The sequence below is a fragment of the Mus caroli genome, chromosome 13 (genome assembly GCF_900094665.2).
Source record: "Mus caroli chromosome 13, CAROLI_EIJ_v1.1, whole genome shotgun sequence".
Classification (NCBI taxonomy): Eukaryota; Metazoa; Chordata; class Mammalia; order Rodentia; family Muridae; genus Mus; species Mus caroli.
In genome coordinates this window covers 103089813-103105880 of record NC_034582.1, presented here as the reverse complement: position 1 = coordinate 103105880, position 16068 = coordinate 103089813, and the positions used below count along the sequence as shown (strand labels likewise).

Genomic DNA, 16068 nt, shown 5'->3' with positions numbered 1-16068 from the left:
GCAAAGGAAACACAAGGCATTCTGAAAGCCTGCAAGTACCAGGCAGGAACAAGCTGTGCGTGCAATCTTGCTCTTCCTGGCTCACGAATGGTGGCTCACATGTGGACTGAGAAGGACTTGGTCTACATGACACCCTGCATTTGCATTTCCCTCTTGTATTTGCAGAAGGTTGGTTGACTTGTTATGCCTCTGATTCTACTTTTTAGACTTGGCTTCGAAGGAGAGGGTTGCTGCGACAACTGATGTGTGTTTAGTCCTGCCTTTACAGTATTTTTGGAGACAGAAACCTCCTTTTGGACCCAAGATTGGGAAAACCCCACTAGTCTCACAGTGATTAGGGGAAAGCTGATGCAGGGTCTGAGAGACAATCTAGTAGGGAATACCAATCAACGAAGAAGCCTCTTTCCCAAGCCCAAACCGAAGCATTCAACACACCAGAAGTTGGCAAGCAAAGCTTAGGGCCTGTTCCTTTGACTTGGATTTTCTGAAGCAAAATTATACTTGCAATGAGGCCCTTGTTCCCTGCATATCTATGATAGAGTATCTACATGTTTCCTACTGCAGGGAACTAGAACAATTTAGTGGTACCCCCTGGTAAAGCTTACCTCCAGGAACATACCATAGAACCACTGTTATATCTGAAGCTGTGTCTCCTTATATGGCTCAGAGAATGATATGGGGAGAGACTGAGAATGGTTTGCAAAGGAGCCAAGACTGACAAGCAAAATATATATTTCAAGTGACTGATATGTAACAGAGCAGGCATTTATGCTGGTGTCTCAATATCAGCTATCTCTCTCCTTTCCTGTCTAGGATTTAAAAAAATAAAGACGAAAGTGTTTTTTTCTTCTGTCTTGTTTTCATGGATCTGTGTTGCCTTCAAAATGACACCCTAAATGGCATAGCTGCTATTCATACTGCTCAGCAAGTTAACAGAGTAAGCCTCAGTCAACCAGGAGGCTCCTAGAAAAACCAACTCCTCTCCTTCTCCAAACCTGCCACCATCTACCTCTTTCTAACCACCGGTCACCAAACTGTAACATTCAGAAGGTTTCCATCCTGTGATACACTGGAGCAGGGTTCAAATCTCTGTCCTCTTCAATGCCTAGAGGAGAGTGAGTAAGGCTTGGGGGACAAAGTGAGTGCCACCAGCGCCAGGTCCACAGCTTGTTCAAACCATATGTTCTTTGCAAGTTGAAGGGGCCAGGGAGAGGCCATTGTTTTGGCTCTAGTTCTTCTCTTTAGGGCTGAGATAAATGGAAGCACCATCCAGACTAATGGGTTGGCTTTTCCCCTTGAAGATGGTGTATATATTTTCCCATCATTAGTTAGTTGACAATTCACATATTGCTCTCAGAGATCCTGTTCCTTTAAGAGGATGCTGATAAATGACCCAGCTCTTCCTTAACCACGACAATCCTAGCTGCCTTTCTAGCAGGAAGCTGATGGCTTATAGGAGTGTCAGATAATAACTTTCATTATTAAACAGCTTTTACTACACATTTATAAAAAAAAGTAGGTATTACATTTCATAAACAGTAAGGTGGTAGGGTTATTATTCAATCAAGTGCTTACTTTTTTTCAAAGACTTACTTAATGCCCAGTGTCATATGGCTTTTATTTTATTTTATTTTCCATATAAAAATAGTTTATTACTACACAGTTTCCTTTAGATTTCCATAACCTAGGAAATCTTAGATGACTGTTTTTCTCAGTTATTTTTTTCACCACTACAAGATTTATGGAGAATAATGTGTATGAAGATTAAAAAAAGAGAGAGTTGGTTCAGTGGGTACAACCACTTTCTGTGCAAAACTGAGGGTCTGCATTTGGATCGCAACACCCACATTTAAATACAGCTAGGTACAGCTAATTACCTGCCTGCAAACCCAGCACTGTGGGGGATGGAGGACAGGGATCATTAAGGTTGCTAGCCAACAGTCTAGATTCCAATGCAGGGAAAGACACTCTCTAAGGAAATAATACAGAGAGTGGTGGACCAGATGTTGCCTGGTCTCTGCCCATGCACATAGAACCTGTACATATATGTGCCTATATATCACACTCACACATAAGCTCACACATTCATACAAACCTGCAAAATAAAGACATCTAATCTGGCATGGCTATAATCCCAGAACTGGGAAGGCTAAGTCAGGATGATGGCTGTGAATTCAAGGCCAGCATGGGTTACACAGATCAACCAATCAATCAATCAATAGATAAGGTGGGGGTTGGGAGAGAAAGAAACTTGTATGTTAAATGTTAAAACAAATTCCCCTGGGGATGGGTTAGAAACACATAGAAATAAGACATTGGTAAGATAGTTTGTCCAAATGCACTTTTCTCTCTGATTTAAGACAAATGTTTCTCTTCTTATATCTTCTAAGATTTTGGGAAATGCCTTTACTTTGTCAATGGAAGCTGCCTCAAACACTTTGTTAATTTGAAAACTTGCAGCGCAATGCAATAAAACCAGCCATCGTGACAACAGCTCACTGTATTAATGCCTTCTCCTTGACTTTTATTTTGACCATGTTAAAGGCAATTAAAACATTAGGTTTGTAATTAAATTAAAAATGTAAAATATATGTTAGCCAATATATTAAATTGCATAGTTTGGAGACTAAAAGATCAAGCCTAGTTTGCATTTTGCCATTACTCATTTTTATGAGTCTGTAATAAAATAGCTCTGTTATTGAAAAAAAATAGAAAAAAAAAGACTTAACAAGATAGAAAGAAATAAAGTATGAAAAACTTTAGCTTGGTAGCCAGTGTCCTTTGCATACTTTGCCACCAGGCTTCTTGAAATCATAAACATCTGTGTCAACCTGCACTAACATTACACAGTGACAATAATACCAGCTACAGAAGCAGAAGAGTGGGCCACCGAGACTGTAACTGAGACTGTGTGACTTTGGATGACAATAAAGGATCTGGGAAACCAGGTGTCCTCACAGAATCAGGAACAGGGCACAGTGTCTATTCCTGACGATGGTGGTAAACCTGTTGTCAGTGCTCCCCTCCCCTACCCAGTAAGCTGCGTCTCACATGGCTGGTCTTGCTTCAATCTTCAGGATATAAATAAAATAAATACATTTACAGAGACCTTTTCAAACTTAGTTCATGATGCTTCTGATGTCTCAATTTTATTTACAAGACTCCCTTTGCCCAAAGAAATCACCGATAGTTCCAATGAATAAGTAGTTAGGTCCAAACAATTTCATAAGGTTTCCCCCTAACAACTTAGGACCCGTTTAGCACTGTACAACTTCCTACTGCGAAGAGAGACTTTTCTTTAGCAATTGCTTTTTATCCATCAATCGCTGAAACCCAGTTTTATAAAGACATGATGACTTGAAGGGCTGCTATGATCTAAAGATGAAAGCAGAAAAAATATAAAGCTGCTAGTGTTAGAGGTGACTGACAAATATTTTGTTTTCCTTGAGGAGTAGAAGCATTCCTCCCACCGGTGTGATTTCCCTCTGAGCATCACAGCCCCTGGTCCCATTAACCTAACATCCTCAGCTGGGAGAGGTCTGGAATTGGGGAAGGGTGGTTCGGCTTTGATAACTTCCTACTTAAGTTGATGAAAGATGGCTCTCAATTGACAAATCAGATGAGTTTAAAAAATTTATGAGTATATGTGATACTAATCTGTCGTCAAGTTCACTATATCTGGAATCAACTAAAAACCCAAGCAGCTCAACCCACGTGAAAGATTTTCTTGATTGGATCATTTGAGGTGGAATGAAACACTGTAAACTTGTAAGAGGGTTTTTTGTTTGTTTTAGTTTTTTGTTTTGTTTGTTTGGTTGGTTTTCTTTTTTTTTTAACATTCTTGTTGCAGTGTTCATCTCCCCTGCTGCTGAGACATTCATTCATTCACAGGTATTAGGAACCTCTTCTGGATTCTAACATAAACTTCTGAAGACCAGCAGCTCATTAGGCCTTCCCAGGGTCAATGGCATCAGATTGGGATTCCTCAGACATCCAGTTCCCTGAACTGAACAACTACCAGACTCTTGGCTTTTCTGCTGTAAGACAGCCATCGCCGGACTACCCGGACCACAGCCTATAAGCCCCTCTCATACATTTCATATATACTTTCCTTGTATCTGTTCTATTCCTTTAGAGAAGCCTGACTATGCAGCATAGTAAAATCTAAAATTTGTCTACAAGAGGTTACACAGCTTTCTGTAGTTCAGTGGGGAGTAGAATCTTTCCCATGAACCATCTGCTTTGTTTTGATTTTTGTTCTGAGACATTTCAGAAAGAGTCCAAGGAAGAATTACTTAACCCAGAGTAAAACCATGAATAGATATGTTCTCTCCTGCCTTCCTTAAGCCCAGCTCTGAAGATGATAATACCAAGCAACTTAGTAGGCACAAGCTAAAGGAAGGAGGGTGTCTTAGTTAGGGTTTCCATTGCTGTAAAGAGACATCATGACCAAGACAATTCTTTTAAAGGATAGCATTTACCTAGGGCTAGCTTACAGGTTCAGATGTTTAGTCCATTATCATCCAGGTGGGAAGGATAGCAGCATCCATGCAGGCATGGTACTGGAGGAGCTGAGAGTTCTATGTCTTCCTCTAAAGGAAGCTGGGAGCAGATTGACTCTTCCTCACTGAGCAGAGCTTCAAAGCCCACCCCCACAGTGACACACTTCCTCCAACAAGGCCACACCTACTACTAGTACTACCCCCTATGGGCCAAGCATATTCAAACCACCACAGCAGAGGTCTGACAGAAAAACAACACCAGGGGCTCTAGAGGTGTGTGACATTGGGTAACTGTGAAGGAAGATGTGGCAGTCTGAACAAAAGGGTAAGGAGATATGTCCACCACCAAGAAAGTCCCCAAGAACAACATGTTTTAACCATCTGAAAGGGACCCAGCAATAAGCCGAGTGTCCAAGGCTTTTCAATTTAAAATGAATCCACCCACATCACTGTGCCTTCAACCCCTACTGCACATTCTGTGTGTAGGAGTACAGTAGGTAAACATGAGGGAAGAGCTGTCTGAGTCATCTCTAGGTTCTATATGTCATGGGCTAGTCAGCAGAGGATAGGAATGGAGGTCCAGTTATCCAGGTGAATTGACTTTAACCTAATGAGTTTGGGAGGTAGCTTAAATTCACTGGATTGAGGGATTTAAGATTCAATGATCCTTGTCTCCTGTGGTGGTTAGTTTTGTCTTCAAGTTTGATGAGATTCAGAATCCCTTAGGAGATTATTTCCTGGACATGTCTGTGAGGACCTTTCCAGAGAAGCTTGCTGAGTTGGGAAAAGCCATCCTCAGTGTAGCTTGTGCCACGCCATAGCCTCAAGTCCTGAGCTGAATAAATAAAAGGAAGGAGGTGGCACATCAACACTCATGCCATCTCTCCTTTGTGGCAGCGGATAAAATCCGATGGGCTCCCCACACCCTTGCCACTACAGCTGAGACAGTCTCACTGCCATGCCTTTCTTGCTATGGTAAACTGCACACTTAAAACTGTGAGCCAGAGTACATTCTCCCTTGCTTAAACTGCCTTTTTTTTTTTTTTTTTTTTTGGTGGAGGGAGAGGTATTTTGCCACAGCAATGACAAAAGTGATGAGTGCACCTCTTGTTGTTGCTCATTGTCCCGTTAATCTTTGCAATCATCTCCCTTCATGCTTTCAAGCACACTGTCTCCTTATTATTCCGTTCTCCTCATGTTCATTCATGTCACAGCAGGGTCAGCTGTCATTTCTCTGGTTGTGTCTACAGTTATATAAATGTTTTATTATTAAGTATGACTTATATCTGCTTTTCCTATGTTTACATCTTTGCTACGCTCACTAACACTGACGTGGTTCTTGTTTTTCTTGTGTGTGTGTGTCTACACTTATGTGTGTGGCCTTGTGGGTGGGCAGGCTTGTGTGGGGAGGCATGTGCACATGTGTATTGAGGCCAGAAGGTGACTGAGCGTGTTTTCCCCAATGACTTCTTCACCTTACTTTGGAGCCAGACTCTGTCTCTTGGTGAACATGGAGTTCACTGGTGCTCTAGAATGGCTTTCTATTGACCTCCAGGGACTCTTTCCATCTCAACAATGCAGGGATCACAGTTCTGCTGCCACATGCACCTTTTACAAGGTTGCTGAGATCCAAACGAAGACACTGATGGTCACATGGCAAGCATATTTAGCAATCAAGTCACCGTGGTGACATTTGTGTTTAATAAACACAGAAGAAGTTTCTGGAAACATCTATCTTCTGTCAGTGAATGTTTGTAGATTCTGAACTTTTTCATACTATAGAAATGCACACAGTTTCTGAGTCAGATGCATGGCTGCCTTATTGATTTTATGCACTATAAGATTTGTCATGGTTTATTTTTCACCAAATTTTTATAGTGCTTCATAGCCATTCCATTAGTCAAATGGGTTTGTCTATCTACTCACAAATATTGTTCACAATGGTATCATCAAAGTGATGTTCTTTACAGATGATCAAAACTTTTATTGTATTTTGAAAAGATGAACATTTTTGGCCTTTGGGTCTCCTATTCACAAATGGCAACTAACCCAGAGCTGTGTCTGTAGTTGCATATGTAGCAGAGGATGGCCTAGTCATCCATCAATGGGAGGAGAGGCCCCAGGAATATGGTCTTACGAAGACCATATGCCCCAGAACAGGGGAATTTCGGGGCCAGGAAGCAGGAGTGGGTGGGTTGGGGAGCAGGGTCGGGGGAGGGTATAGGGGACTTTGGGATAGCATTGAAATGTAAATGAAGAAAATATCTAATAAAAAAAAAGCGAAGAGTCTGACGAGATGGTTCAGCGGGTAAGAGCACACTGACTGCTCTTCTGAAGGTCTGGAGTTCAAATTCCAGTAACTACATGGTGGCTCACAACCACCCATAATGAGATCTGACACCTTCTTCTGGTGCGTCTGAAGTCAGCTACAGTGTACTTATGTATAATAATAAATAGATCTTTGGGCTGGAGCAAGCAGGGACTGAGCAAGCAGAGTTGACCGGAGCTAGCAGGGTTGACTGGAGCAAGCAGAGGTCTTAAAAATTCAATTCCCAGCAACCACATGAAGACTCATAACCATCTATACAGCTACAGTGTACTCACATACCTAAAAAATAAACAAATCTTTAAATCTCTAAAGAAGCAAAAGATGAAATGAGACAGCAGATACAAAACTCCTCAGAAAAGTGAAGTGTAATATACACCCCTGATTTATGTTCTGACCGTTGCTGCTGGGTTTGTCCTTTGTGCACCTCTGCTACTTATTAATACTTATTTATGGATGATAAGACAGTGGCATCTTGCCAGGAAGTGATGATTTCTTTCTTCTCATTCCCTAATTAATTAAACAATTATACCCAAACTTACAGAGGGTTTGTTTTTTCTAAAATATTTCATTCAAACAAAGAGTTACAAACTCCTGACGCTAAGCGATTTTATCTGTTGAAATGCTAGTTAAGAACAACATCTACAGAATCATCAAGTGAACAAAGTAGATTTTATTAAGATGATTCTCTCTAAAGGACAGTTGTGTAGTAGAGCTGTGGACATTGCACATTGCTGGGAACTAAATAAAGGAGCCTGAGGTTTATACACATGGCCACCTAAGCCATCAAATAAAGGGAGAGCAGAGTTATGTATGTGTGGAAGATAATGTATTAAATTAAACATGAAGTCATAATTACTTTGTTTATCTTGTTTCTCAGCAAGTGTGAAAGGAATGCCTCATTTCTCCTAGGAAAATACACAGAGGAACTCAGAAAGCCGAGCACGTCAAGGCATTATTTTTCAACAATTTACAGAGTTGCCTCATGGTCTGATTCAATTTGTCATTCCTACGTGAGTCCTCCCAGCAGATAAAGGAAGTCTTGAATTGGTACAGGGTAAAATGAGGTCATTCTTGTATAGGGCTTTGGGAATAAAGGCTTTTTTAGACTGTGAAATACCACCAGCTTTCCATAAAACAGAGCTGCATACTTTGTCTTTCCTCACTTGAATAGAGGGCATGGGACACACGGCCTATGCATTAGCATCCCACAATTCTTCTTCTAGAATTTTAGAGAGCAGAGCATTTAACCATTAAGATGCTTCCCCACTACCAGTTCTCTTACCTTTCTTTTTAATAATTTTTTAATTCCTCAATACTTTCTTTCATTGATATAACAAATTTTAGTTGTTTTTAACTCCTCCCTCTCCTCCTTCCTTCTCAACAAGTCTTCCTCACACTTCCATGTCTACCTTTGTGTAGTCCATTGAGTTTCATTAGCATGTCTTGCCTGTTCACTAACCATAGTCCCTTAGGAATGGGTGGAGCCCCATGGGCCCCTTCCCCATCCATGGTGAATTTCTGTCAGGCCCAATCTTGTGTTAGTCTTCTGAAGACAATCAGAGCTTCAAAGAGTCTATGATTGTAATGGCCGCACCATGTCACATCCAGATGTCTTTTTACCACACGTGTCTCTGTTCTTTGGCTCTTACATTCTTTCTGCCCCTCTTCCTCAATGTTCTGTGGTCTTTGACAGAGGTGCTTTGTCTATTTAGTTGTTTCACTTTTAATGAAGTTGGACTAGACAGCTTTTTTTGACTATCCGTGGGAATTCTTGAACTGAGTATTCTTCTATCAATCCCTCTAGTGTATTGTTCTCTTGCTTGATGGGCTTCTTGATCTTCTCCACTGTATGAGTCTTGCATATATTATGCTGGGTAGGCACTCTACCACTGGGAGGCTACATATTCAGCCCTATTTGTACTTTTCCCTTTGAGGTGGGGTCTCGCTGTGTTGCCTAGGATAGTACTGGACCCTGTCAATAGCTGACCCAGTCCTTGAATTCAGCATTATTCTGTCTCAACCTCTGAGTAGCTGAAATTAGAGGAGTGTACCGCCTGGCTTGGGTGAGCAATGTCTTTGTCCTTTCACCTTGTCCTCAAGCTGCCTACCCCACTCTCACTGGTGACAATGGCTAAACCTCCTGTTTGATGGAAAAGTAGACGTCATTAGCCACCAATTCTCTAACCCCTTCTCTCCTTCATCTCTGTCTTTGTATTTCTTCTTTTACGTGTTTCTCCTTTGTCTTCTCTAAAGAATACAATCCTGGTGGGGCTGGAGAGATGGCTCAGTGGTTAAGAGCATTGACTGCTTTTCCAGAGGTCCTGAGTTCAATTCCCAGCAACCACAACCATCTGTAATGGGATCTGATGGCCTCTTCTGGTGTGTCTGAAGAGGATGACAGTGTACTCANATACATAAAATAAATAAATAAATCTTAAAAAAGGAATACAATCCCAGCCTCTATCATTTTTCCAGAAATTATTTCTTGAGCACAATTGTGTCAGTAACTATACATTTATCTGTAATCCTCATTTTTCCTGAATTTAATCTCTAGCTTCTGGGCCTTCACTCAGCTCAAGTGTTATTAATTAAATTTTTCTTTCCTCTTGAATTTTTTTCTTTCCTAGTCAGGTTTGATTCTCTCACTCCCCTTTCTCATTGATTTTCTAAAAATAGGCATTCGCTGGCTTAGAGAACTGCTTTCAACTCACTCCCCAGTTAGTTGGGTTTCTAACTCCATTGCCTGACTAAGGTACTTCACTCAAATAGCATCTAAGCACCTAGTAATTACAGAAGGTAATTGGTTTTTCTAATCTCTTCTAGTCCTGTAGACTATTATTTCTAATCTTTGTCCTTCTCTTGCCAGCAAATCGCAAACTTTCCCCATCCTGCTCTGTTAAAGCTGAATCCACATTGAGTGTCTGTCTCTTCTTCCTCCTGTTAATAGTGACATCTGTTCATGCAGTCATTGTCAAAAAATTGAACTTTTGTTTCTCTCCCAGCTACACACACACACACACACACACACACACACACACACACCCCACAGTTCTATGGGCCTTCTGCTTCTACCATCTGGACTAATCTCTTTGCTGCACTTCACTGCCTTGATCTAGATTTTCATCCCATGTGACCAATTATGTTTCTATGATGATATTGGAAATGAATCCCTTTCTTATCATCTCTTCATTGTATGATCATTCCAAAATATAATAATAATAAATAATAATAATAATAATCAAAGTATAATAAAAGTGAAACATGGAGAAGTCCAAAGAACTTCACTGGGTCCCATGGGCTTTATCTGATTTTTTCCCCCTCTCTTACTGTCTGCTTCTCACGACCAGCCAAACATCAGGCCTTCAATGTACCATTCTCCATTCTTCTTACAGAACTTTTCTCTGAACCCATTACTTTCTTGTTATTTCCTTTGGGCAGAGTACTTTCCTTGGGCCCATGTTTTGTGTTTATGGAGTACCTTGTAAAACCTTAATGCAAAACTCACATTTTATTGCAAATAGTTTAATACCAGTCCTTCCTTCCTCTTAGATGCAGAACTCAAGAAATATTCTAGGAGTTCAATACATATTCTCACTGTATCTGAGTGAATAAATACACATTCTATGGACATTTCCAAACCTATAGAAGAGGGATGAGGATAACACAAATGACCCCCAGCAATGGGAAGTTATTTAGAAAGAAGAGTAGCTATCAGTAATACAACGAGTGCAACAAGTGGGAACTGAGAACTAAAGGTTACAAACTGAGCAAAGTCTAGTTTTATTTCTAGAAGCCTATTTGGGGCTGTTGCTTGGTCTATTGCCTTGGTGATCTTCTAGGGTACCAAGAATAACACTGGACCCACAAGGGCCCTATAAGATGAACTGTAAGTAGGTTCTGCGAGGGCGTCATGAGAAGATGTTGAGTGTAGCAGAATGAATGTTTAGATCCAGAGGAGAGAGACTAATTGTATCCATTGCTAAATATGACAGTGCACATATTATGTAAGAATAGGGACTTGTGCAGAAGTTTCCTCAACACAAAATGAATATGAGTGTATAGTAAGCATACAAACTAAATGTTCTGGGGAAATGAGTTGATAATCCCTGTGTTCTCTGCAACCCCGTTAGTTTTCATTCATTTCTAATCTGTTCATGTCTTAAGGGAATTTGAGTATATTGCACCTAGTGATTTATATTCAGCACCTCATTCCATGTGTACCAAATCCCCAAAAGATCTTATCAGTTTCATGTCTGTACACATCAATTGAGACATAGCCAACACACTGTCCATCTTCGTGTCATAGGGGTCTTTAACCTCAGTTTAAGGCTTGTAAAAAAAATATTAGAAAACATTAATGTGGCTGAGTATCTAAAGCTTTAGTCTTACTGATGTATAATATAAGCTGATGTTTGGAGGGGAATTTCCATTAAATGTTTAATTCTACATTTCCCAAACAATAAATTTTCTGAAAAAATGTCATTCCCTTTAATCAAGGTACCAGAGCATTCACGTTAAATCTACCATTCCTCTTCAGGTTGGAGGATTCTATTCACTTTCTGCATCAAATGAGAAGGATGAAGTTGAATGAAATCATCATCTATGACGTCATCTACTCCAGAGATGAATCTGCTCAGGTTTTTCTAGGTACTTCTGCCTTTTCTGCCCACCCTTATACTTACATATCACTGGCAATCGAGGAGTTCCTGGACATAGACTTTGGAGAGAGGTCATAGTCACTGTCAGATCGGTACAGGAAGGACTCCCGGCGTTGACTGTGGACAAAGTTTGCTTGGAGAATCAGCCCAGACCCTGGGCTGGTCATGGGATCCAAGGGACTCCGTCCCGCTGATGTGCCATTGTCCACATCGAAACTGAGAATAGAGGAAGAGAGTTACGTTGGTGGGAGCATTGGCATGCTGGTACCTCAGCAGAACAGTTAGCCTGATTTTAGGAATGAAGGGAAGATATTACATCTGATTCTTGCTAGTAAAAATTACAACATTGAACTAGAGATGTAGTGCTATCATGGTTGCATAGTGTAACACCCTGAGTTCGAGCACCAGCACTGCAAACAAACAAACAAACAAACAAACAGACAGACAGACAAACAAACAAACAAACCCATAACTGTAAACATAACATTGTGTTCACATTCTTATATTCCTTGGCTTTTGACAATTTAAAAGGCATAAGTTTATCAAAACCTAACTTCATTAAAAAAAAATAGATCATTCTGCAAAGTAGCTCTGAGCACAGAATTCCGGTTTAGAAAAAGAGCAAATTTATAGTAATTCAGTAAATATTTGAGTTCAGTTGAACAACTGCCACTGTCCAATGTCTTGATCCACCTGAACACGGGCTTCTTTTCCTTTTCACACTATTCCTATTCATTCACTTCTTTCTCCATCTTTTGCTGTGAACACGTAATGGCCTTTACTACTGTTTCTTGAATCCATTTTCCAGTCTTTATCTAGCACAAATATCTAAAGATCTTAGAATGCAAATAATACTGACTTCAACATTCATCAGTAGAAACCCTTCATCTTTGCTTCAGAATAAAATAAAAACTTAGCTAGACTGTAGGTCTTGATCATTTCTCAATTGCAAGCAACCATCTTCTCATCCCAAGGTACAACTTGGACCATCAGGCACTTTACAGTCGACTCACATTGAACTATCAATCCTCTCTGGCTATTTGCTTCCTGAGTTGTTCTCTTGATTATCCATCTCTCCTTTGCTAAGAAAACCGACATTCATTCTTCAGGACTTAGCTTCTATCTAAAAGTTTTGCAAGAAATCTCAGAGTCTTGGGAAGTATCCTTCATGCTACCAATGACACTACCCTGTTTGTTCCTTATGGTCAAGACTGACAGTTAATTGAAAACATTTACTACATGGTCTTACTGTCTAGATTTTGATCTTTCACAAAATGAACTTTGAGATATCTCATCACTTTATGTGTTCTTTCAAAAGCCTTTATTGGATGGGTCAGGAACCTATTAATATTATGATGCTAAATGAATAAGGTATTGACTCTTAATGATGTATCATTATACCGATAGATTAGTGCATCTCTCATCCTTCATCTTGGGTTGGTGACTATTTGCAATAGATGGTGAATGACCCTGAGATGCACACCTGGCCTAGGGAGAGACAGAATGAAACTCCAGCATTCCCAGCTCTAAGTGGAACATATGCCCTGTATCCCTCTTACAAAGGCTCAAGAACAACTGTAGAAGGGAACAGGAGGAAAGACTTTTAGAGCCATCAATAGTAGATGACTACCACAAAATATCTTCTGGATACAACAGGGTAGCTGCAATATGAATTCACAGATGTTGTGATAGCATGCACAACACTTGTGCAAATCTAAAACAGACCGAAGCCCTGAATGGAGTTGGGAGTGGACAAAGTCTCCCTCTTAGCTGAGGAACAGTAATTGTGAGTGGTTAGAACAGTAATTGGGAGTGGCTGTTGAGAGAGGGAGGATCAGTTGTCTTGAAGAGTGCAGCCCCCAATAAACGTACAATGCTTCAGTGGAAAGCCACGTTATCCAAAAATACTTGGGTAGAACCTGGACTCAGAGAGATGAAAAGTTGGGTGTGAAAGAAAAAAGGGATGAATATGAGAAGACTTGGAGGAGAGAGAGTGAATATGACCAAAACGTGTTCTACCCAAAGGACATATCCTGTATGTGTACATGTATGTGTATGTGTATGTGTATGTGTATGTGTATGTGTATGTGTATGTGTATGTGTATGTGTATGTGCATGTGCAGGTGCAGGTGCAGGTGCAGGTGCAGGTGCAGGTGCAGGTGCAGGTGCAGGTGCAGGTGCAGGTGCAGGTGCAGGTGCAGGTGTAGGTGTATGTGATGTCTCTATCTTTTACTGGGGCTAGAAGCATAGATAAATGGTAGAGTCAAATGACTGACACACAATAGGCTCTGTGTTCAACCTCCATAATACAGAACAGCAAACTCCTGTACTAAGTGAGGTAAATGAACATAGAAGAAATGAAATGCATTGAGTTCAGTACAGGCTTTAAAGTTGGAGGACAAAAAAAAATAGCCATATATGCAGTTTTCAGTAGAATAGTCATTAGAACCCACAGAGACTTTCTCAAAAAAAAAAAAAAAAACTTTTCTAGTGAGACATCAATCAACATCAAACTCAATTCTCATCTATTCTTGAGAAAAGAGAGTGACAGCCTGGGATAGGCCAGGGGGTGTGCAGCTAAAGGAAATTATTGAATGCACAAATGAATTCGAATTAAACTGTTATCAACATGCCCCCATTAGAATCTTTATCCAGAACTGAACATGCAGCTCAGTTGTACAGTGCTGCCCTACATACACAATGCCCTGGGGGTTATTTTCAGCATGCCCATGTGTATGTGCAACCACTTCTTCAAACACACACACACACACACACACACACACACACACACACACACACACACTTTATGGTCCATTAGGTTAAAACATTTTTCTCTAATTTTCTTTCCTAGATTTATTCATACGCAGTGTCACGTACCAAGTGTTCTAAGTAAGCTAAGCTGGGGAGGTAGGGAACACTGAATCATTGGTCATCTATGCACCACCCGAATCAAACCTTTAAGCAGGAAAGAAAAGACAAAACCAACCAACCAAACAAACAAACAGATAAACAAAAAACAGGAGATGGTATAGTGTAGCTTAGGTAATCAAAAAAACTTTTCCAACTTCAAATTTTCTTCGTGTGTATGTGATGTGTGTGGTGTATGGATGTGTGTGTGTGTGTGTGTGTGTGTGTGTGTGAAGGATTTTATCAATTGAACCATGTCTCCAACCTTTTAACAATTTTGTTAGAAAAATCTATTTATTTGGTCCTTCCAAGACACTGGAGGATTATCTAATTAAACCTTCACTTTATAGACAAAGATGGTAGGTTCCGGAAAAGCTGATTGACGGAAGTCAGTGAGCTAAGGCTTAATTGTGTATCGTTCCTGGAGTCCTCCCTGACAGAATACATGATTCCACGAGGCACAAATGAGTCAGTAGCTGTGGACCAAACAAAAGGCCTTGGGCTCATCCAGGTAGGTGTGACATGCTCTTCAGCACACTGTCTATCCTCAGGACAGCCAGGGAAGGCAGGGTTGTAGGTAGTAAAGAGTGTTATCAGGGGAATTAGGAAAGCTCTTTTTGGGTGCTATTTATAAAACACACATTTTTTTCAAGCACTTATTATGAGTATACTGTGATTAAAAACCATAAAAGCAATAGTATTAATTCAGTCTGGGCTAACCTGTGATGTTCCGTAGAGGAATAGTAACTAAAGTGAGCTTTTAACATTACTCAATACGCATTTGGAAGACCCTATTCAGAAGAGTAGGGAGGGATGAGAATATATTTCCCTTTAAGGAGAGAGTCACGGAGGATCTAAGGATGGAAATGCTCTACAAAACATCTGTGCCTGCTTCCTCTTATTAAAAGCATCTGTGCTTGCTTCCTCTTATTATTAGCAGGATGATGTTAGGGCTAAATGGAACAGAAGGAGGCTTCCTTCTCCATATCCTAGGAACAATAAAGGAGATAGAAGGATGTGGTTCGGGGTTTGCTTTTTCTCAGTTTAACTGGATCAATGCCAACTGAATCATCCTCCCCCCCTCCCCCAATCATTAATTTATGTTTTTAAATACAATGTTCTTTTTCTCAATTCCATTAAGAAAATCTAAACATATATAGACACCCTACTGTAGATTTTTGAAAAATCATATTACTAGATATCTTAAAATATTTTGATAATAATGCTACCATGGAAATCAAAACATTTACTAAGTAGGTAAATTATACCTGGACTTTGCCATTTGTTTGCAGATGTAATACAACACTTTGTCCACTAGATGGCGAGAATGCTCTTAAATATGGAGAACCTATTATAAAGTAATAGGAAGGTCTAAACTACCTATTCAAGACTCATGCAAACCTCTTAAATATTACCTAAGATAATGCCACAAAAAACTATTAAACTGCTATAAACAATTATTAAAATTATACCAATCTGTGAAACATTTGCATGAGCTTTACTCTGAAAAGGAATTCATTTCTTTCTTTTTCAAAGAGTGATCAGGCTGGTCTGTAACTTAGAGGTTCAAACCAGGTGTGGTGGCGCACGCCTTTAATCCCAGCACTTGGGAGGCAGAGGCAGGCGGATTTCTGAGTTCAAGGCCAGCCTGGTCTACAAAGTGAGTTCCAGG

General features: G+C 40.2%; 1 protein-coding gene across 8 annotated transcripts in view; it reads right to left on the bottom strand.

The window, feature by feature from the left end:
• Pde4d (phosphodiesterase 4D) overlaps positions 1-16068 on the bottom strand; it is a 1431689-nt gene that overhangs the window by 188133 nt on the left and 1227488 nt on the right. For all 8 annotated transcript variants that reach the window (XM_029468212.1, XM_021180268.2, XM_021180267.2 and 5 more), the window contains one exon: positions 11514-11705. In XM_029468212.1, coding sequence (XP_029324072.1) covers positions 11514-11705 — 192 coding nt within the window. The remainder of the gene's footprint in view (positions 1-11513; positions 11706-16068) is intronic.